The sequence below is a fragment of the Astatotilapia calliptera genome, chromosome 3, assembly GCF_964374335.1.
Source record: "Astatotilapia calliptera chromosome 3, fAstCal68.1, whole genome shotgun sequence".
Taxonomy (NCBI): Eukaryota; Metazoa; Chordata; class Actinopteri; order Cichliformes; family Cichlidae; genus Astatotilapia; species Astatotilapia calliptera.
In genome coordinates, this window is record NC_137424.1 from 76,072,505 (window position 1) to 76,095,042 (window position 22,538).

The following is a 22,538-nucleotide window of genomic DNA, read 5'->3' on the forward strand; positions in this document are numbered from 1 at the left end:
TGCACAGGTTGAAAATGACATATTATCGGTATTAATGTTCTTTTAAAAGTTATTCAGCAGCTCTTGGATAGTGTTTGAGATATAATATGTCACATAGGACCCTTCTGAATGACATCCACCAAGTTTGAAGCAGAAACATTGTTTCAGTGACAAGATTTAGGTGGCAATCACTTTTTGGCAGGCTTAAAATGGCACATTATAGGTATTAATGATCCTTTAAAAGTTATTCAGCATTTCTTAGAGACTGTTTGGGATATGATGTGCCACATATCATCCTTTTGGATGATACCCAACAAGTTTGAAGCAGAAATATTGTTTCAGTGACAATTTATAGGCCACAATCACTTTTTGGCAGCTTGAAAATGGCATATTGTCAGTTTTATTTATTGTTTTATTGTTCCTGTACAAGTTATTCAGCAGTTCTTGAAGAGTTTTTGGGATATAATATATCACAAGTTATAGGCCACAATCGCTTTTTGGTAGCGCTAAAATGTCATGTTCTCAGTCGTTATTCTGCACAAACAAGAAAGAGTCATGGTGATACTGGCACAATAGGTCTTTATTGTTTTAACTACTATTCGACAGTCTTATAACAAATATGAACAACGAGAGTAGACATACTAAACCTGTAGGCATTAATTATTCCGTGTAGTCATTCGTGACTGCGCTACACACTGAAAGCAACCTTCTGATAGCGTCATAATTCGGTTTCAAGAAACGTTAAAGCTCCATAAATGCATACCTTTGCCTAATAACAAAGGCATAAATGTGTTTGGGTTCCCCCCACGTTATATCAGTTGCACGGAAGTAGCTGGCAACGCAAGTAATACGGGCGCTGCAGCTTTAAGCAGCTGCGCGCGCTCCCGCGGACGGCAATCAGTTTCTGGCAGACAATCACTTTTTGGCACAACACCGGCATATGTGTTAGTGATGAGAAGCTCGCCTGTTTTCTGAGAGCTGTCCCACGGCTCCCAAAGACGAGCAAATCTGGAACACCGGCTCTTTATTATCATTCGTGGCCTCATATTTTAGTCTTACCTGGCAAATACGAGTGCTTTGTGTGTTGATAAACCCTTTTGCATTGTGTTTTTTTATGAGAAGCCTTATAATTGCCTAATGCTGTGTATTTGTTCTGTTACAAATGCAGGCATTCTTATTTCTGTTTAACATTTTAATATAACTTTTAATTTATACAAAAACAAAACACTGCAAATGAATCCGCAAAACAGGAGTTTTAATGAAAATAATTTCATTGTGTCTGAAGGTAATATTGATGCGTGTATGCATTTGTAGGACCTGGATACAGAGACTTTTATAATCTTGACAAATCTTGAATTTCGACTCATAATGATCCCCCAAAAGGGAGTCAGTATGAGGAGAAAACAAAAGCTCCATAGCACATAAAGAAGCACAGATATCATCACACTATAACACCATGAAACTGATGAAATGCATTCATTCTTTTATCCACATCCCACGATTTGGATTCACCAAACTGCATGAAATAAACAACAGCACCACCATAAAAGCCACGACTACGAGAGAAAAAGTAGTTGCTGCTGCTGTCAGCCTCCGAAGCAAGTTTGACCAAAATAAATAATAAATAAGAGACATAAACTTTTCTCTTTGTTTTTCGTAACACACATGTTTGTGTTTAGTTCACTTCAGACTTCTCTGGATCATAATTATTTACATGTTTGAAAATAACAAAAGATATAAATAATAATAATAACAGAAATTGATGTTTTCAGTCAGTTACTATGGTGACATAAGAGGTAAAAGGCAACTTTCTGATTCTGAAAACCCAACAATTTGACTTTATAGATAACGACTGTGTTGATGTGATCATGTGGTTTGTAGGAACGCTCCTCTTCCTCAGAGGATCCACCTGTGCTTCCTCTCCTCTCTCCTCCACCTGTTACAGTGAGGGAACGTCCTCCATGATGGAGGAGCTGCTGGAAAGTGCTGAGAGTTTCCTCCAGAGTGAGACCTCTGTCACAGTTCAGAGGATCTACGGCAGCAGAGACCTTCATGGACACTAAAAGTCTCAAACACACAACAACAACATCACACTGACTCCACTCTGACATCACTGATCAATAATCAAAGAACACACAGATCAAACTGATTGATCAGCCATCAGAGGAGTCGGATCAATGGAGCTGCTTCTGTTCCTGATGTCCCCTGTTTGATCCTGGACCTGAACTCTCCCTGCAGAGGAGACACAACACAGTCAGACAGGAACTAAGAATAGAATATAATAGAATAGAATTCAACTTTATTGTCACTGCACATGCACAGGTACAGGGCAACGAAATGCAGTTTGCATCCATCCAGAAGTGCTTTAGTGATATAGATATATTACAATATATATTAGCAATAGTATAGATATGTGAGTACATTACAGAAATGGGTCTATTATGGTATGTTATAATGTACACGGTATGAAGTATGTTGTGAATATTCTATAACTAAGTATGTACAGGCTGTAGTGAGTACAAGCTATGAACAGGCTATTGTGAGGGCAGGGAAATTATTTTACTGCTATTGTTAAAGAATAATCATCATCACCATTGCATTAATAATATAATCTGGAGTTTATATTGCATTCAGAGGTTGAACAGTGTGTGTGTCTTTCAGAAAGACTAAGTCACAGGCTGACGGAAACAGGCTTGCAGAGAGTTTGCAGAAGTGAAAGTTATTTTGAGCAGCAGGCTAAGACGAGGCTTTAACAATGTAACAGATAGCTTTAAGAAGGCCTTAAGATGTTATGCATACAGTTATTATGTTAACCTTGTATTTCAGGTGCAGTTATAACTATTTTATACATATTGCATATCTGTGCTTATTAAAGAGTTGGTGCTCGGTCAATTAATTGGAGGTTGTAAGCTTTGTTCGGCGCGATGTCCGGACAATCTATTGTGCAAGTGACTTGGAGCTATAGAAGGTTAAAACTGCGTACATGCTTACAAAACACTTATATCAGGTCATTTTATATTAAGGTTTTAGTAGAGGTTCTTGGTTAAAACATTTATTTAGTAGATGACATATACATAGTCTCAGTTAGGTTGTAACACATAAGTATGAGCCTCTGTTCTGGTAAAAGGTCAGAAGTGCAACAGGTGAATTGAGAAAGAGCATTTGAGGACGAGACACAGACAGTTAGTAGGTGAAGAGGTGACACAGAGAGCATGTGAGGTCGTGACACACACACACACACACACACATATGAGTTAGATTTATTTAGAGGAGAGAGAGATTAGTCATGTCTGGATTGTAACGGCGAAAGTGTCTCGGTAAAAGAGGAACAAGACAAGAACTGAAAGGTAGACAGGAAGTGCCAGCCATGAAAATAGAAGATGATGTTCTTTCGAACGGTGGTAAAAGTCATTGTAGTTTTGATATTGACGTATGTCTATATCCTGTCTGTGACGCATGAAGGGGCGTCAGTAAATCAAACCCTGATGCTATAAAAATCTGTGTATGCTTTGATTAAGTCGAAGACCACTTGCTGTCTGCGTACAGAGTGTTCTTCCCACACGTGTGTATTCATTAAAATCAATTGTTTGACCAAGATCTTCTGGACCAATGGTGGTTTGTACTCTCCTTCCTCAATATTTGAACCTTAACACTATGTACAGGATATAAATATGAAAAACTATACAGAATATGAAATAAATAACTTTACAGAAATCTGAGATATACAGCTATACAGAAATGGGAACTATGCAAGTTGTAAACAGTTGTAGGATTAAAGATTATTGAATGTACAGAATGATTATTTACACAGAGCTATACAGTACAAGTACAGCTATACAAGAAACAAACAAACAAACCTTTGACTCTGAGCTGCACTTTTTTGTATCTGCTGGTTCTCCCGTAGACTTTACATCTGTATGTCCCACTGTCTCTCTCTGTGGGACGTTTCAGGGTCAGACTGAGGTCTCCAGTTTTCAGCGGGTTGTTATTCATCTCTGTTCGGTCCCTGTAAACCTGGTCCTGTTCTCCAGCCTGGTCTGAAAACACGTGGACCTTCCTGTCATGAATGTCCCACCACACCACTTTAGCATCTGCAGGAAGGTCTTTCTTGGTTTGAAAGGGCAGCTGGACAGACTCCGCCCCCTTCTCCACCTGCACCTGACAGACTGAGAGGACAACAAACAACATGAGCTGTGAGGGAAAATTTCTCTTTGAGCTGACACTGTTTTCTTCCCTCTCATATGAGATTAATGAAGCTTGGACTTTACTGCCTGTCCATGTCTCAGTGTTTTGTTCTGTTGTTCACAGCTGATGATTACGTGGATGCACAGGTCCTCTTCTGCTTATCATGCCTATGGTGTGCCAAAAGGTTCAGTTTTGGAGACTCATACTATTTCTGTTATATACGTTCCCGCTTCACCAGATTTCCGGCACTTTGACATTACTTGTTACACAATGCAGATGACATTCAGTTGTACATCTCTTTTTTTGAAGTTAAGTTAAAGATGTGGAATTGATGCTTAGACCATTAAAAGTAGGATTGCTGAGAATCTTCTCCAATGTAATAACGAGAAAGCAGAAACAGATTCACTTAAGAAAGATTTCCAAGTAGAGTTTCTTTGTGTTGTGCGTCCTTGTCTAGATTATTGTTGTATTTATTGTTGTACAACCTCCCTGGGATGTCTGCAGATCAGCTTCAGAGTTCACTTTAAGATTTTGCTCTGACAGTTTCTCCTTCAGCTTCATGCTGATCGATTTCCAAACTGTTGCCGATCAGTAAGCTCGATCTTTCCTAACTCACCAGGAGGATAAAGTATGGCGATACATTAGTGTTAAAAGGGTGATATGTCCATATTATGTACATCACATGTGAAAATCAAAGTATTATCTAACCTCTAACTTTAAGCTCCACCTGTTTCTTCATCAGGGTGTTTCCCTGTCCGTTGTAGACGGTGCAGGTGTAGGTCTTTCCATCCCAGTCAGTGGGGTATGTCAGGGTCAGACTGAGGTCTCCAGTTGTCAGCAGGTTGTTTTTCATCTCTGTTCGATCTTTGTAAAACACAAACTGTTCGTCAAGGTTGCCAGGTCTGTTCTGCCATATGTGAACTGTCCGTCCACTCCACTTTAGCGTCTTCAGGCAGATTAACTGTGGCTTTGCAGGGCAGCTGGACCGACTCTACACCTGAATCCACCACCTCCACCTGGGGGACTGAAACAACAACAGAGCACTGAGCACAATAAGTTTTGCACTGAAGTTAAATATTTGTAGTTAAAACATGTTTGACTGATTCCCCTGAAGCTGCCTTTGATGTCCAATCAGCAGCAGAGCTGGTTCCTAATGAACTCAGTGTCATTTTAGAATAAAAGCTTTATTTGCAGTCTTTGAAAGACAATGATACTGCACTTATTATCACAGAGGTGTCCTATGAAACAAGGTCGACATATCCATACTTTCTTTGTTTTAGCTGGATCAACAAAATCTAAAGCCTGTTTTTCTTCACAGCAGTTGCAGGTAAACTGCAGCAACAATGCGACTCAGACAGTTTCTCTGTAACTGCAGGGCTTCCTGCAGTTACAGAGAACGGATCAGACACGGATCAACAGGTTGTGGATAGAAAGCAGATTCCTTCAGCAGAGGATCCATATCACACGTGAAGCATGTCGTCGGGAAACAATCAGTGAAAATGGGACACTTTGAGCCTCAAACTCTGAACATGACCTGCTGCAGACCAGCTGATGTGTTCAGTTACCATGGAGATCTATTTTTATATTACACACAAACACATATGTACATACATATACATATATAAAATGAAATTCGTGTTTAAAAGGTCACAGATGTGGATTATATGAAATATATGTGAGTTCTGAATATAAACACACGACTAACCTTTGACAATGAGCTCCACTTTCTTGCTCATGATTGGACGATTTCCTTCGTGGCTGTAGATCGAGCAGGTGTAGATGTGTGTGTCTTTGTCTGTGGGGTATTTCAGGGTCAGACTGAAGTCTCCAGGTTTCAGCAGGTTCCTCTTCATCTCTGTTCGGTCTTTGTAAACCTCGTCCTGTTCTCCAACCTGGTCAGACACGTGGACCTTCCTGTTGGAAATGGAATTGTCCGTCCACTCCACTTTAGCATCGTTGGGTAATCTGACCGTAGTTTTGCATGGCAGCCGGACAGACTCCTCCCCTGAAACCACCACCACCTTGTAACCTGAGGGAACAACAAAGCACAACAGGATGGTCACATGACCTCCCTGTCCCTCCTTGTCTTCTAGTCTCAGTCAGATTGTGTCTCAGTTTGTTCCTGACTCGTTCTTTGGTAACTCGTCTGCAGCATCCTGTAAAGTGCTGCAGACATATTGGATGAAGAAGAACAGACAGACTGAGCCTCAGCCTGGGGCTGATGAATACCATGCCTGAAAGACTACTCAGGACTTCTGGGTTTTCATCAGAAAGGAAGACATTCAGAAGGCTTCAAGGCAATAAGAACATGTCGAATCCACTCAGCTCTGTCTAAGCTTTGAATTGGATCAGAGTTTAGGTTTTGTTAAAGAGAGAATCAATCTAGACTTCCTGCTTGATGTGCTGGTTTATGCAATTTACACTAGGGCTGCTCGATTATGGCAAAAATGATAATCACGATTATTTTCACTGAAATTGAGATCACGATTATTTGACGATATTTATTTAACCCTTTAAGACCTACTATAGAACCAAGTCCACCAGAGCTTATATTTTTTTTTTTTACATGCTGTAGTGCCATTTGTGGGAGCATTTCAAGTTGCTATACATCAATACAACTGTTATAGCCCATATTTTAATAATATGTATGCATTAAGTCCATAGTAATTACATAAATTGCAAAAAAGTGCAATAAACTACAAAAAAAATTGAAAATTGTTTTTGTTTTGTTTACATATATTTCTACTTGGAGAAATTTAAGAGGTTTATCCCTCAAAACTTTAAATACAATAAAGTTGCAAAAAAATAGTTTCCCACCACAGGAAATTTATTTTGAGTGTCTTCATAGTTTTATTTTGGAGATACAGCAATTTTTATATACTGCAGGAAAAACAAAAAACAATCCTATGATGCAAATTTGCAAAGAAAACCGCATGTGCATCATTTCACTGTGGGAAGTGTTACGAACAGCTGATGGATCGGCAAAGCGTGTTTCTGGAATATTATGTTTTTGTTCCTGCAAGCGCTTTTTATGCAATTTTTGCAAAGCTATATGTGGAACGAAACCGTGACCGAGGACAAGCTGATGGCATCAGATGTAAGTACAACTCCTCCGGTTTCATATGCAAAACAAATTATTGCGCTAGCTTACACGGTTCAGGTTCTACAGGGATTTAAAAATAGTTACGCAAAACGGAGCATGCTGCTCTGACCGGCTTTAAAGGGTTAACAATGACTTTAAAAAAATAATATAAAAAAGTGTGCAACACCACTGAAGTTTTTTTTTTTTTTTAAACTCTCTTTTCAACCAACAGCAGTCACTCTCCTCTCCAAATAACTTCTGCTTAGCTTTCCGAGCTTCCCTCGGGTCCTCTTAATCAGCGGTCTCCACCCTTTTTTGCGCCACGGACGGTTTATGCCCGACAATATTTTCACAGACCGGCCTTTAAGGTGTCGCGGATAAATGAGGGAGGGGCTAATAATCGGCTCAGTCATTTTTAATGATCGTTGAAAGCCCAGATTGTAATCGTGATTAAAATTCGATTAATTGAGCAGCCCTAATTTACACTATAGTGAAATCACATTACCTCTGCCAGCAATGTTGTTGTGTTTAAATTCCACCAAGCCCAAAGCAGCATCAGCAGATTAAAGCAGAAACATGCATATACAATAACACTGCGTACCCTGAGCTTGCTCGGTACAGCTACATCTATCACTACAGCAGTCTTCTTCTGTTTGTCTATCACCACTATATCCAGTTGGTAAGTCCCACAGGATCTTAGCTCGGTCATTCTCCACCACCCTAGGAGAATTTTGACCTCGGGACTTCCAGGTTATACTCGGCACAGATGTTCCTGTACACTATGCCGGCCACTTGGTTATGGCGTTCCATGTATGCCTTGCCTGCTAGCATCTTGCACCCTGCTGTTATGGCTGGATTGTCTCTGGGGCATCTTTACACAGCCTGCACCTGGGGTCTTGCCTGGTATGATGGACTCCAGCCTCTATGGATCTTGTGCTCAGAGCTTGTTCCTGTGCTGCCATGATTAGTGCCTCTGTGCTGTCTTTCAGTCCAGCTTTGTCCAGCCACTGGTAGGACCTTCTCAATTTGTTATCATCTGACTACATTTTTTGGCAGTTGGTCAAGTCTGTGCGTATTTGGTTGGCAGTTTGTAAGGCCTCAGACATCGACAGCTTGCTGGACTTCTTAGGCACCTTCTTGTAGCACCTTTCTGCAGCTCCGATACTTGGCTAACCTCCCTCCGTGCCACCTTGATCTTGTGGGTAATTCTTTCTCTAATGGTTAAAATTGTATTTGTGAAGAAATTGATGAAGTTATCACCATTAACACTAAATGAATGGTTGTCTCAAGAGTGCTCTGACTTTTTGTCAGATGTCAAAGGTTTACGGAGTTCCTTTTTATAGAGCCACAAACCAGTGTTTGATCCCCGGCAGGTGTGTCGCAGAGTGGGGAAAAGAGGTTTGAAAAATGAGCAGACACCTGCTAACGCTCGGCATTATGGGTAGTGTAGTAGAAGAAACTCACCTGACATGAAATACTGCCGCAAATGAAAAAAAACAGACCTCCAGAAACCCCAAGAACAACCAGGAGAACCAGGAGACCCACTAAAACTTTGGACCAGGATGGAAATGGTTCTGTGGAGAAGCATACAAAAAGATTTCTGACCTGTATCTAGAAAACTGACCTCTGACCTCAACTTACAGCACTGACCTTTGACCTGCAGCACTACTTTCTGTCTCAGTATGTCTTTGTCTCTGTAGATGGTGCAGATGTATTGTCCCATGTCTTTCACTTTGGGGTGTTTCAGGGTCAGACTGAGGTCCCCAGTTCTCAGCAGGTCTTCATTCATCTTCGTTCGGTCCCTGTAAACTTCGTCCTGAGTCATAAGGTCATCATTTCTGTTAGAATACTCATGGACTGTGATGAGTCCGAGGTCAGAGCGAGTCCACTCCACTGTGGTGTCCTCAGGCAGGTCAGGTGTTGTGTTGCAGGGCAGGATGACAGACTGTGACCCTTCCCTCACCGTCACCTCCGCCTGCTGGTCTGAGAGAACAAGAAACCAAAGTGTCAACTGTAAAAGTGGCAGCAAAATTCCTCTGAGTGTTTTGTGCTGGGTGATGCATAGAATGTCATTTATTTACATATTTACAGAAATGTGTGTGGTAAACACAGCCCTCTGCACACGAGCTGACATGAGTCTGTCACATTTTCCAGAGGCTGCAGCAGTTCTCTGCAGTCATCTCCTGCTTTGTTGTTCGTGTTTCCTCTGAGGTTACATCTGTTCTAAATGATGCTGCGGGTTTCATCTGTATTTTTACAAGACTTTGGGAATTCATTTGCATCAGTTTGACCTCTGACCTTTGACTAGAGTATTGACCTGTAATTATGGCAGGTGTTGGGCTTGTTGCTGACCTTTGACCTGCAGCTGGATGTCTCTGAGCCTCCGTTCTTTCCCTCCAGCACTGATGGAGCAGGTGTAGTTGCCGCTGTCAGTCTTTGTGGGTTTCCTCAGAGTGAGGCTGAAGTCTTTAATGATGAAAGCGTAACGATTCATTGATGTGCGTCTGCTGTAACGCTGGTTTTGTCCTCTAACATTGTCTCCTCCTTCTCGTCGTTGATGTACAGATTTGGGATCGAGGTCACTGCAAGTCCACATCACTGTGGTGTCCTCAGGTGTAATACCTGAGAAAAGACAGGGCAGCAGGACAGACCTTTCCCCCTCATTCACCTCCACCACCACAGCCAGAGCATGCTGGGAAACTGAGGACACACAAAGAAACTCAAGTCAAATACATGTTGTGGGTTTGACCCAGAGTTTAAATGATGAATGAAAAGTGACATTATAGCCGGAAACCAGATGTACAAACACACAAATGACCAAAACATAAATAAAATCTAGAACTTAATTGCCCTTTATTGTTTCAATTTGTAAATAACTAGAAATTTGTTAATTCAAGCATAATTAGAAATTGATGTAATCTGTGAGTATCAGGCCATTGGTGCACATTCAATTCAGTTCAATTTTATTTATATAGCACCAAATCACAACAAAAGTCGCCTCAAGGCGCTTCATATTGTACAGTAGATACAGAGAAAAACCCAACAATCATATAACAGATTTGATTCTGTAGGAGCCATAAATAAATGTATTGAATTTTTGATGATCACTGGGTTTTCATTTGTTTGGTTGCTATGGTGATGTGTAATGGGAGTCACATGGGTGCTAGCGGTGGCATTAAGAGAGCGTTGTCAGTCTGTCTTTCACTGGTTTGATTTTGACAGAGGGCTGGGTAGCCGTAGTTTTTGTTGACCGCAGCACAACGAGTTTCCCCTTAATTGTTGCGTTAGAGCCTGTGATGTTTTATTGCTCTGTAAACTTTTCAAGCACTTTAATAAACAAGTAAGCAATTCCACCTCTCGCATTATGGCGTAAAGTTGACAGCGCATCAGGCAAATAGGCAAGCTCAGTCCCCGGCCTCTAGCGACTGAGGAAGTCGCTACAGATTCAGTGCAGAGAGGTCTATTAACACATAGTGAGTGAGAAAGGTGACTGGAAAGGAAACACTCAGTGCATCATGGGAATCCCCCGGCAGCCTACATCTATTGCAGCATAACTAAGGGAGGATACAGGGTCACCTGGTCCAGCCCTAACTATATGCTTTAGCAAAAAGGAAAGTTTGAAGCCTAATCTTGAAAGTAGAGATAGTGTCTGTCTCCCGAATCCAAACTGGAAGCTGGTTCCACAGAAGAGGGGCCTGAAAACTGAAGGCTCTGCCTCCCATTCTACTTTTAAATACTCTAGGAACAACAAGTAGGCCTGCAGAGCGAGAGCGAAGTGCTCTAATAGGGTGATATGGTACTACAAGGTCATTAAGATAAGATGGGGCCTGATTATTTAAGACCTTGTATGTGAGGAGCAGGATTTTGAATTCAATTCTGGACTTAACAGGAAGCCAATGAAGGGAAGCCAAAACAGGAGAAATATGCTCTCTCTTTCTAGTCCCTGTCAGGACTCTTGCTGCAGCATTTTGGATTAGCTGAAGGCTTTTCAGTGAGTTTTTTGGACATCCTGATAATAATGAACAGTCCAACCTGGAAGTAATAAATGCATGAACTAGTTTTTCAGCGTCACTCTGAGACAGGATATTTCTAATTTTAGAGATGTTGCACAAATGGAAGAAAGCAGTCTTACATATTTGTTTAATATGTGCGTTGAAGGACATGTCCTGGTCAAAAATGACTCCACGGTTCCTCACATGCATTTAGGTTTTTAATATATTGTGTAATTAGTATTTTTTCAGGTTTGTCCGCATTTGTAAAATAGTTTTAGATCGCAGGAAAACCACACAGCAGAGCAGGGAAGAAAAGAGGTGTTTGCTTTCTGATGACCGACAGCAACACACTGACCTCGTGTCGTTTTCTCCAAACATTGTTAATAATCACATGCGACTTAACGCTTATCAGCCCTGCACTCATGTCTCATATCAGCGTCGCCCACGCACACTGAGCTACTGTAGCACATAGCTACTGTGGTTAGTTAGTGTCTCTTGCTAGAAACTTTCACCTGAAAGCCCGCAGTCTGTTGGTCCTCAGCCTCTCAGACATCGTTCACACACTCGCTGTTTTCCGGGAATGAGTGAATTTGTGGCGCTGTGCTGTGACTGAGTGCAGGTTAAACAGGTAAACGGAGCTCAGAGAGTTTCTTACCGCTCAGGGGGAGAAACAGCAACATCTTCATCCTCCTTTATAAACCACAGCAGCCACAAAGTCCGGTAAGCCTGGAAGAAGCAGAGCTCCCACACACGCCTCACTGTTCCTGGAACTTTGTGTTTTGTATGTGAGGGAAACGCCCCGCCTTCCTCCAGCTGTAACTACTGACAGCTGCTGGTGTGTTCCAGGAAAAACACGACAAACAGGATTTGTTTTGCTTCTCAGCACGTACAACCATCCAAACGCCACAGCATAAGAACGCCTTTACTTTTGTTTGTTGCAGCACAGTCACAGACTGAGCCTGTGCACTGCTGTGTGTGGTTTACACAGCGACTCACGCAGCTGATGCAGGCCTGATTCAGAACCGCTCCTTACAATCACTGCTGCCGTCTTTGATGGTTAAGTCCTGTTATGTCATAGGTTAAAACGAACTCTTCAATCTTTTGAGTGCATTTTGTGTAATTTCCCTGTTGTTGTGCGTGTCTGTGGATTCAGAGCATGTCACAATCCACACGACAGGTTCACGCATGTTCCACGTTCACTGTGTCTTTGTGACATCTAGTGGACATTTGAAGATGCTACACAGAACAGTGCAGGGACAAAACCAGTCAGGTAACGTGCTCTAAAAATAAAATAATGCAAAACGAAATAGAAAGCATAAATTAACCGCAGAGGAAGTCCCGTTACTGTGCAGACAGATGTGGAAAGAAAGCAGTTGGAATAAAGAGCAGACTGGCTACGTTCAATACTGAATAATAAAGGGCTCACATAAAGTTTAAGTTCGATAACAAAGTCTCAGCCACAGGGGTTTCGTCACTACATTTGTGAGAAGCCACTTTATTAGGTACAGCTGTTCAGTTGTAGATGGTTTAAGGCGCCGTTTGTTACTGTATGACACAGTAATACAGTATATGAAGCTATCAGTTCATGCTCTTTAGCTCACTCAGATTATGCAACAGGATAATGATGCAGAAAGCCCACCTCTGAAAATGAACATTTTGCAATGGTGTCGATTAGCACAGACTTTAGTCTGAGACTGATATACTTGGGCGCGACCTTAAACTGCTGGATTAAAACATATTATTGAAATATAAATAAATATAAAAAACATGTTTAAAATGTTCATGCTTGTACTTTCATCATGTTATTCAGACATGTTAACCTGTTGTAACTGTGAAGCTCATCAACTTCACACTTGGCAGAATATCACCCTAACAGTGAAAGACAAGGGAACAGAGGAAGATGAGACAGAAGGAGGAATTGACACTCAGGGAGCCAAACAAATGAGAATACACAAAAATAGGTACAGAAACAATGAGACTTTAATGTAAGTCTTCGGTGGTTTCTTGTTAAATGTGTTTCAAAGGCTGTGTGCAGCTAAGACTCATTGGAAAAAAAATAGAGAAAAGGCTGAATAAAAACCAAAGATTCAGAAAAAAAAACAACATAATAGGGCAGCAAAGGTCCAGAAAAACTGCTGCGCTAGTTCACCAGTCCTGTTTACTCTTTATACAAATGACTGTACAAACAGTTACCTAAGTAGCAATGAAATGCATATCAAATAAAAACATGGTAAAAGCACAAAGCCATAAAAGAAATGTATAAAAGAGAAACAGAATAAGTCTACACATCAGGTGCAGCCAAGGCAAATGCACAGTCACCTCTAGATTTTGCACCATTTGATCTTAGTGCTCTAACAAGGATGTACAATCTAAGGAATTCAATAAGGTAGCTTGGCGCTGTGTTGTTGATCATTTTAAAAGTAAGCAGCAGTATTTTAAATTGGATACGGTATTTAATGGGTGCAGTGCAGATCAGCAAGAACAGGGATAATAGAGGCAAACCTCCCAGTTCCAGTCAGAGGGCATGCCTAGCCACAGTTGGTAGAAGCTAGATCTATCTACAGCAGACACTTGTTTATCAAATTTAAGAGCTATCCAGCAACACACCCAAATTGCTAACAGTGTCAGAGATGGAACTGGCAAGGGAACCAAGGGCATCATGAAGTTGGCCGTGAGGGATATTACTATCAAATACCACGATTTCCGTTTTCTTATCATTTAAGAGAGTTTCCTAAGAGCCATTATTTGACCTCACACAAACAGTGCAGAGACAGAGATCATCAGTTAGTTCAAAGTAGATCTGTATATCATCAGCATAACTATGAAAAGCAATATTGTATTTCTGAAAGATCACACCTAGAGGGAGCATGCAACCCCCCTTTTACTTTTCCTGTTAACATCACTGTTTTCAATCTGATTATGTCTTCCTTTCTCCGGATGTAACATGTGTATCTCCCAATGTTTCCCTCTGTGGGGTTTTTCAGAGTCAGACTGAGGTCTCCAGTTTTCAGCGGGCATTCATCCATCTCTGTTTTATCTCTATAATCCTCATCCTGTTCTTCATGCTGGTCAGATGCATTATGATACACATGAACCTTCCTGTTGTATCTGTCCTTCCACTCCACTTTAGCATCTTCAGGCAGGTTTTCTGTGGTTTTGAAGGGCAGCCGGACAGACTCCGCCGCCATCTTCAGCTCCACCTCACAGACTGAGAGGACAACAAACACAACATGAGCTGTACAGACAGCAGCAGGTTTGTTTTCAGAGTTATAGAGGAAGGTAAAGGATAGAAGCAGATCAGAGCAGAGGACAGAAATCTTTAAAGAGTTTTAAAGCAATTGGAGATGATCAGAGTCTGATGGTGCTGTGGTTTCTTTTAACTTATATCTTTGGTCTATGTGCATCAGAGTAAACTCTCCTGTCACAGCTGGTCTTGGCTCACAGCCAAGGGTTGCCTTTTTTGGCTGGATTTACAGAAAGGAAGACTGAGACACAGTATGGTGTAAGCAAGAAGTGTTTATTTGCCCATATAGCTTTAAGGCCATGACAATCACTGGCAGATTAAGCTTTCTCACAGCACAATCACTCTCCTGTCTAATGACAACTGGCAGCCTTAAATACTCTAGCTGTTAAGGACTAAACCATTATTTTACTGTTAGGTGAGTTTTCTGTTCCACCTCAGACACTTCACACCTCCTCTATTCACCCTGCTCACTCCCCCCCACCCCCAACTGCAGCATCCAATACACACTCAACACAAGGCTCCAGCCTGTCTCTCTCAACCACCCAAGTTAGGAGGGAACTGAGGAGGATTAATGGCAAGAAGGCAGCGGGCCCAGATGGCATCAGCTCGAGGGTCGTCAGGTCCTGCGCGGACCAACTGTGTGGGGTGATGGAGCACCTCTTCAACCTGAGCCTGAGGTTGGGAAGAGTCCCACAGCTCTGGAAAACCTCCTGTGTTGTACCAGTGCCAAAGACTTCACGCCCCAAGGACCTCAACAGCTACAGGCCGGTGGCTCTGACATCCCACCTGATGAAGACCCTGGAGCGGTTGGTCCTGGCTCAGCTTCGGCGCCTAACAAGCTCATCACTGGACCCACTTCAGTTTGCCTACCAGCCTGGCATTGGAGCGGATGATGCCGTCATTCACCTCCTACATCGTTCCCTCGCTCACCTGGAGACCGCTGGAAGCACTGTGAGAATCATGTTCTTTGATTTCTCCAGTGCCTTCAACACCATTCTTCCCTCAGTTCTGAAGGACAAGCTGGAGAACTCTGGAGTGGACCATCACCTCACTACCTGGATCCTGGACTACCTCACTGACCGACCACAGTATGTGAGGACTCAGGGCTGTGTGTCGGACAGGGTCGTCTGCAGTACGGGGGCCCCACAGGGAACGGTTCTGGCTCCGTTCCTCTTCACCATCTACACTGCAGACTTCTCCCACAATTCCACCCAGTGCTTCCTGCAGAAGTTCTCTGATGACTCTGCAATAGTCGGCCTCATCACTGATGGGGACGACAAGGAGTACAGAGGTCTGACCCAAGACTTTGTGGACTGGTGCCAGCTGAACTACCTCCAGATCAACGCCAGTAAAACCAAGGAACTGGTGGTAGACTTCCGCAGGCACAAGCATTCTCCACTGCAACCACTGAACATCCAAGGTATGGACATTGAGGCTGTGGACAGCTACAGGTACCTTGGTGTTCATCTGAACAACAGACTGGACTGGACTCATAACTCAGACGCCCTCTACAGGAAAGGGCAGAGCAGGCTGTACCTGCTGCGGAGACTCAGGTCGTTTGGAGTGGAGGGCCCACTCCTGAAGACCTTCTATGACTCTGTTGTGGCTTCTGCTATCTTTTATGGCGTGGTCTGCTGGGGCGGCAGCATCTCTGCTGGGGACAGGAAGAGACTGAACAGGGTGATCCGAAGGGCCAGCTCTGTTCTAGGATGCCCTCTGGACCCAGTGGAGGTGGTGAGTGACAGGAGAATGGCGGCTAAGCTGTCATCCCTGATGGACAACATCTCCCACCCCATGCAGCAGACTGTGACAGCACTGAGCAGCTCCTTCAGTGGGAGACTGCGGCACCCACGGTGTGGGACGGAGAGATTTCACAGGTCTTTCCTCCCCACTGCTGTCAGACTCCATAATAAAGACTTTAACTGAACAAGCACACACATCCACACATATGCAATAATACTAAGTGCAATAATCCTTTCTGTCATCGTTGTATTTTTACTCAGTTGTATATAGTATTTGTATTCTATTTTTATCTTATTGTATATTTATTTTATTTTATTCTACTGTATATAGTATTTTATTTTATTCTGTACAGTTGTGTACTGTATTTATTCTTATTGTATTCTAATTTTTGCCTCATAACTTTTGCACTGTCCACTTCCTGCTGTGACAAAACAAATTTCCCACGTGTGGGACTAATAAAGGTTATCTTATCTTATCTTTTAATTTCTGAACTTCCATTCTACAATAAACTATTTTAATAAATAAATATATACATACATTCTACCATTATCATCTGATCAAATATTTTATACAGGGCTCTAGATTAACTTTTTGCCATGGTTGCACTGGTGTGCCTAACTTTTTTTCTTAGGTGCACCAGCACAAAAGTTAGGTGCACCCAAATTTTTCAACCACATTGCTTAAAACCGCAGTTCTACAAGAAAGAATAACTTTATTTATCCCGAGGGGAATTCTTTGGTCATGTACATGCTCAAAGCAGCAGGAGAGACAGAGGAACAGATGAATAAGATATACAATATATACAATAAGAATAGTAGTATACAGTAATATACAGTAGGATAGTGCAAGACATCGTATCAAATAACTAATGCACAAAGATTCCCCACAGTCCCTAACACACACACACACACACACACACACACACACTGCAGCACTGACCTCTGACTTTCAGCTCCACTTGTTTCATCAGCAGGATGTTTCCCTCCCTGCTGTAGACGGTGCAGGTGTAGGTGTTTGTGTCCCAGTCTGTGGGGTATTTCAGGGTCAGACTGAGGTCTCCAGTTTTCAGCGGGTCTTCATTCATCTTCGTTCGGTCTCTGAAAAACTGGTCCTGTTCTTCAGGCTGGTCAGACACTTCTGGATATACATGGACCTTCCTGATGTTTCTGTCCTTCCACTCCACTTTATCCTCTTCAGACAGGTTAACTCTGGTTTTGAAGGGCAGCTTGGCAGACTCCGCCTTTGAATCAGCCACCACCTGGTGGACTGAGAGGACAACAAAGCACAACATGAGTTGTTTGACTAGTTCCAGTCTGAAATATGTCCGACTTCTCCACTGAACAAAGACAGTGCTGCATTTCTTCTCTGTCCAGTCAGTGGCAGAGATGACCATTTGCTAAAAGAAGTGTTATTGTCACATGTCCAGACTCAAAGCTTTACTTGCTGTCTTCGAAAGAGAATCAAGAACTTGTTCCATGAGGGGTGTCCTATGAAAGAAGTTAAACATATTTAGACTTTCAAGTTCAATTTCCCTTTATGGGATGAAATGTTTCTCTTAGCCCAAGTAAGTGCAAAATTGTCAAAGTGAAAACCACTCAATATAACAAAACAATAGACAATGCAAGGTGATAAAATGCAAGCAATTTTTTTGAGATTGATTTTCAATCTGAAAAATAATCAAGTGTACAAAACTTCTGGTATGACCCTGTCTGGATTATGACTCTGATACTGGATATTGGACTCAGAGTAGCAGAACAGTAGCAGAGTAGCTGCCGACTAGCCAAGAAGCTGGCTAGTCGGCAGTAGGGCTGGGTATCATCACTGATTTCTATAATCGATTTGATTCTGGTTCGTTTCAATTCAATTTTGACTCAAACAGTCAGAAATAGTATAATTTGTCATCTTTAAGCACAGACAGTGTGTCCATGTATGTGCCGTCTGCACTTTGTGTTTACTTGTTTGTATGGAATCCGCTTACCTGCTCTCATTTGCTGTTTTAGCTGTTTGGTGGTTTGTGAAACCACCAAACAGCTAAAACAGCAGTGTGAGCTTTAAGCTGAGATTCTGGCGTTTCTGGTAAAATACATTCATATTTAAAAACCAATCCTGGATTTTACTGAATCGATATTGTGATATTCAAACTAAAATCAATTTTAAGCTGACAAGTTCACAGCTAACTGAGCTTGTTCACCAGATAACGTTGGGCCTACGAGGACACAGATGAGGAAGCTGACAATAGTCTTTCAGAAAAAGTCTTTTTTATATCTGCTGTTGGGATGTAATAGAAAAGTATGTTGGACTTTGTTAAGTTAAAGTTGCTCTGTATTAAAAATGTGAGGAGGAAGAAGCAGATAGCGTACCTGGAGAGCAGGATTGCAGACTTGGAACAACGCACCAGGACAAACAATGTCATTGTTTCACCAACACCAACAAGAACCCAGCAGTGATCTTAAGGTTTGTAAACAGGAAGCTAAATGGATCTCATGTCTTCATGAATATATATGTAACAAATGCAATGTTGGCATAGCCAAGAAAGCCTCAAGAAATTGGGTAAAATTCAAAGCACTGCAAACTAAAACTAAGCTAAATGTAACACTGGAAGATGTGGAAAAATACCAGTGAGCAACATGAACTGGACTATAAACAAGGTGACACGCATCCACACTTAAAGCACACAATTAAAATAAGTGATCTGGAGAAAATAGCTGCATCACTCAGACGATTGCTGAATATAATCAACTCCAACTTAAAACATTTGAATATATGAATCACAATATATCAGGTTTTAAAAACATCTAAGAATTAGGGATGCAGTCTTCAGATCAGGGACTAAAGCAGGCCTCAGACTGCCAAGAACTGACCTCTCCCAAACTCACCTGAAGCATGAAGACTAAGCTGGTATAATGGAAATCTGAAATAGACTGAGCTACACACAAAAAACCCATTCCCTTTCAGGGCTCTAGAGTGTGATCAATTTGTTCACATATGCGACTTAATTTCTCAGTGGTGCAACTAAAAGAAAATCGTAGGTCGACCAGCCTTTTGAGTAAAAAAAAAAAAGGAAAAGAAAAAAAGTTTTTTTTAAAGTCTCAGCAACTCTGAAAAATCTCCATGTGGTCAACAACAAACACACATTATGCCCCTATCGTGGTCTAAACCAATCAAATGTAGTCAGGGGTGGGACCTCTCTGATTGGTCGTGGTTCAGATAGTCCTGTCAGCCTACATGTTTGAAAGTGCAGGCGGATAGACAGAGGTGAGTAGTAAGCTGGGTTTCAATAATTGATTTAAAATTATTTTAGCTTGAATAAAGCAATATTAATTCATTAAATCCTGAATTCATTTTTTTCAATGTAAATTAATTTTGCCAGAAGCTCCGGGAGCTCACAAAACTATTTCAACAACCACCAAAATAGCTAAAACAGTAAATGAGAGCAGGTAAACAGATTCTACACAAAGACAAACACAGAGCTTTCTGGCATGTTTGTGCCATCGGGGCTAAAAGTCTAAAGTCTAAAGGCTAAAAGCAGCATCAGGTAATGTTCATATGTTGATTCATGTTTTTCTTCAGTCTTTGTTCTTCTGCAGAATATTTTTAAGGCGGTTATCTGTTATAAAGCTGGCAACATGATGCACTGCATTTACTATGGTGAGTGTGGAAAGACCATGGCCGGCAATACTGCATTTGTGACTGCTGCTAATACGATACACAGTGTATCCAGAATGCTGTGATAAAGGCCCAAGTGTCCCCTCTTCCCACTGCCTTTAAGCGTCAGACGATGATTAAGTTTATCATTGTCTACAATATTGCCAAAGCACTTTAAGCACAACCACTTTTTCAGTAACTTATCTTTCTTGTAGAAATGTTCTTCAAATAAAGAACTTTGTGTTGACAAGATTGTTAGTTAATCATTTACAAATCAATATTGTCTGTATGGATGGCAATTTCCCCCTGAAAAAGTGCAAATGTGAAAATGCGGTGTTAATTGATGTGGTTGAAAAATCTGGGTGCACCGAAGCAAAAGGTTATTCAACAGCCATTGCTTTATATGGCTTTAATATGGCTTTAATATGGCTTTATATGGCTTTAATATGGCTTTAATATGGCTTTAATATGGCTTTATATGGCTTTATATGGCTTTAATATGGCTTTAATATGGCTTTATATGGCTTTATATGGCTTTATATGGCTTTATATGGCTTTAATATGGCTTTATATGGCTTTCCAAAACGGTCGGATAAAATGTTTTTAGTATCATCAGTAACTGACCCATTATTTTTAGTTGTTGTATTGCAATAACTCTCATTGCTGCATTTCTAGTTAAAAAATTAAAAAAATTGTTTACAAAGGTCAAAAATGAGTATGATTTCAAATCCAAGGCAAAACTATGTACGCACTGACCTCTGACTTTAAGCTCCACTTGTTTCATCAGCAGGATGTTTCCCTCCCTGCTGTAAACGGTGCAGGTGTAGGTGTTTGTGTCCCAGTCTGTGGGGTATTTCAGGGTCAGACTGAGGTCTCCAGTTTTCAGCAGGTCTTCATTCATCTCTGTCCGGTCTCTGTAATCCTGGTGCTGTTCTTCAGGCTGTTCAAAGCCGTTCTGATACACATGGACCTTCTTGTTGTTCTCCGTCCACTCCACTATAAGGTCTTTTTTTATCAGACGAACTCTGATTTTGCAGATCAGCTGGACAGACTCCACCCCTGAATCCACCTCCACCTGGGGGACTGAGAGGACAACAAAGCACAACATGAGCTGTACAGGCAGCAGCAGGTTTTTCTTCCTCACCAGTTGCAGGTAGATTACAGCAGAAGCTTTCTGCATTTTGGATTGGAGTGGAGAAAGATTACACACTCCTGGGCAAGTGAGGCTGGTGATACTTCTTTTATCACATCCTACTTATGTCTTTTCTGCTGTGGCTTCAATCAATAAAAAAAAATATAGAACAAAGTTGGACATTGAAAATCAGAGTGACTCAGAGTGACAGTCTTAAAACTCCACCCCCAGGTTTCAGAAGATCTGCAGCAACAAGCAGGCTCACACCAGTCTTTCTAACACTTCCTGTTGTTTAACAAGTATCCTCTAACTTTAGAGAGAGATGATTTTCACAAACAAGGGTGATGTGCACTGTCAGTAGAAGCATAGCAGAATACAAGTGCATGCATGAGAGGCAGACAGGTGGAAAGGTGAACATGGAAGTAGCAGAAGTAGTGCAAGTAGATGAGTTTAACTACCTGGAGTCAGCCCTTGAAAGGAATGGACAGTGCAAAGGGAGGTGATAAAGGAGAATGCAGGCGGGGTGGATTGGGTGGAGATCAATATCAAAGGTGATTTGTGACAGAAGGAGAACAGCAAGACTGTTAGGGGTGGATGCTGGAAGAGGGGGAGATGTAGGAAGATAACCTGCTGTGGCAACCTTTAAAATGAGCAGCCAAATGAAGACAAAGTAATCTAATCTAGGTAATTAATTAACGTGTATAGCCTCAGTATATTCATTCAGCGAAAAAGATCTGGCACAGACACAAAGTGCCACATTTAACTGAGAGTCAAAGTGAACAAAGGCAGTTTGATGGCACGACTTGGTCTCAATATAAAGATTCCTGCAGAAGCACAACATTTTTCCCATTATCATCAGTGAATGGTCACAAGTTAATATTATATGAAATACAAGTGAAAACTAAGTACACACTGACCTCTGACTTTAAGCTCCACGTGTGTGTCATTCAGGATTTTTTCTCCCTCCTTGTTGTAGACGGTGCAGGTGTAGGTGCCTCTGTCCTTGTTTGTGGGGTATTTCAGGATGAGACTGAGGTCTCCAGTTTTTAGCGGGTTGCGCTTCATCTCTGTTCGCTCCATGTATGCTGGGCTTTGGTCTTCAATCCTATCACAACCATTCTGGTGCACATGGACTTTGTTGTTGTATCTGTCCTTCCATTCCACTTTAGCATCTTCAGGTATTTTTTTGTGTTGGTTTTGAAAGGCAGCTTTACAGACTCCACCCCTGACTTCACCTCCACCTGACAGTCTGACAGGACAACAAACAACATGAACTGTACAAACAGCAGCAGCAAGTTTTCAGAGTTTTAAAGAAAGCTGAAGGACAGGAATTGTTTCAGCCTCTGGACTTTTGAGTGACCGTTAAGGAGCCACCAGGGGACACTTGTTAACCATTAGTGTGTCTGGCACGAGAGACTCACCTGACATGAAATAGTGTTGAAAACTATATATGAGACTGAGACCCCCAAAAACCACCAGAACAGGAAGAACTACGACAGCTGTGGCCCAAAGTGGAAGTTTTTCTGTGGAGAAACA

At 41.7% G+C, this 22,538-nt stretch overlaps 2 protein-coding genes across 4 annotated transcripts; both read right to left on the minus strand.

The window, feature by feature from the left end:
* Positions 1-1,213: 1,213 nt before the first annotated feature.
* On the minus strand, positions 1,214-12,177 carry LOC113019658 (uncharacterized). Of its 3 annotated transcripts, none has more exons than XM_080294367.1 (5): positions 11,894-12,177; positions 9,599-9,946; positions 8,897-9,229; positions 3,837-4,145; positions 1,214-2,211 (listed from the first exon to the last, which is right to left on the minus strand). In XM_080294367.1, the coding sequence occupies exons 1-5, from the start codon at positions 11,922-11,924 to the stop codon at positions 2,120-2,122; spliced, it is 1,113 nt and encodes a 370-aa protein (XP_080150493.1). In that variant the 5' UTR covers positions 11,925-12,177; the 3' UTR covers positions 1,214-2,119. The 3 variants fall into 3 exon arrangements, with proteins under 3 accessions (XP_080150493.1, XP_080150505.1, XP_080150499.1); XM_080294379.1 differs by lacking the exon at positions 11,894-12,177 and adding an exon at positions 11,751-11,887; XM_080294373.1 differs by lacking the exons at positions 1,214-2,211; positions 3,837-4,145 and adding exons at positions 5,880-6,193; positions 8,711-8,820 and having other exon boundaries at positions 11,894-12,159.
* A 1,023-nt stretch (positions 12,178-13,200) lies between these two features.
* LOC113019664 (uncharacterized) lies at positions 13,201-22,226 on the minus strand. Its single transcript, XM_080294361.1, has 4 exons — positions 21,920-22,226; positions 20,627-20,953; positions 17,165-17,491; positions 13,201-14,446 (listed from the first exon to the last, which is right to left on the minus strand). Exons 1-4 carry the CDS (start codon positions 22,080-22,082, stop codon positions 14,058-14,060), a joined length of 1,206 nt encoding a protein of 401 aa, XP_080150487.1. The 5' UTR covers positions 22,083-22,226; the 3' UTR covers positions 13,201-14,057.
* Positions 22,227-22,538: the final 312 nt, after the last annotated feature.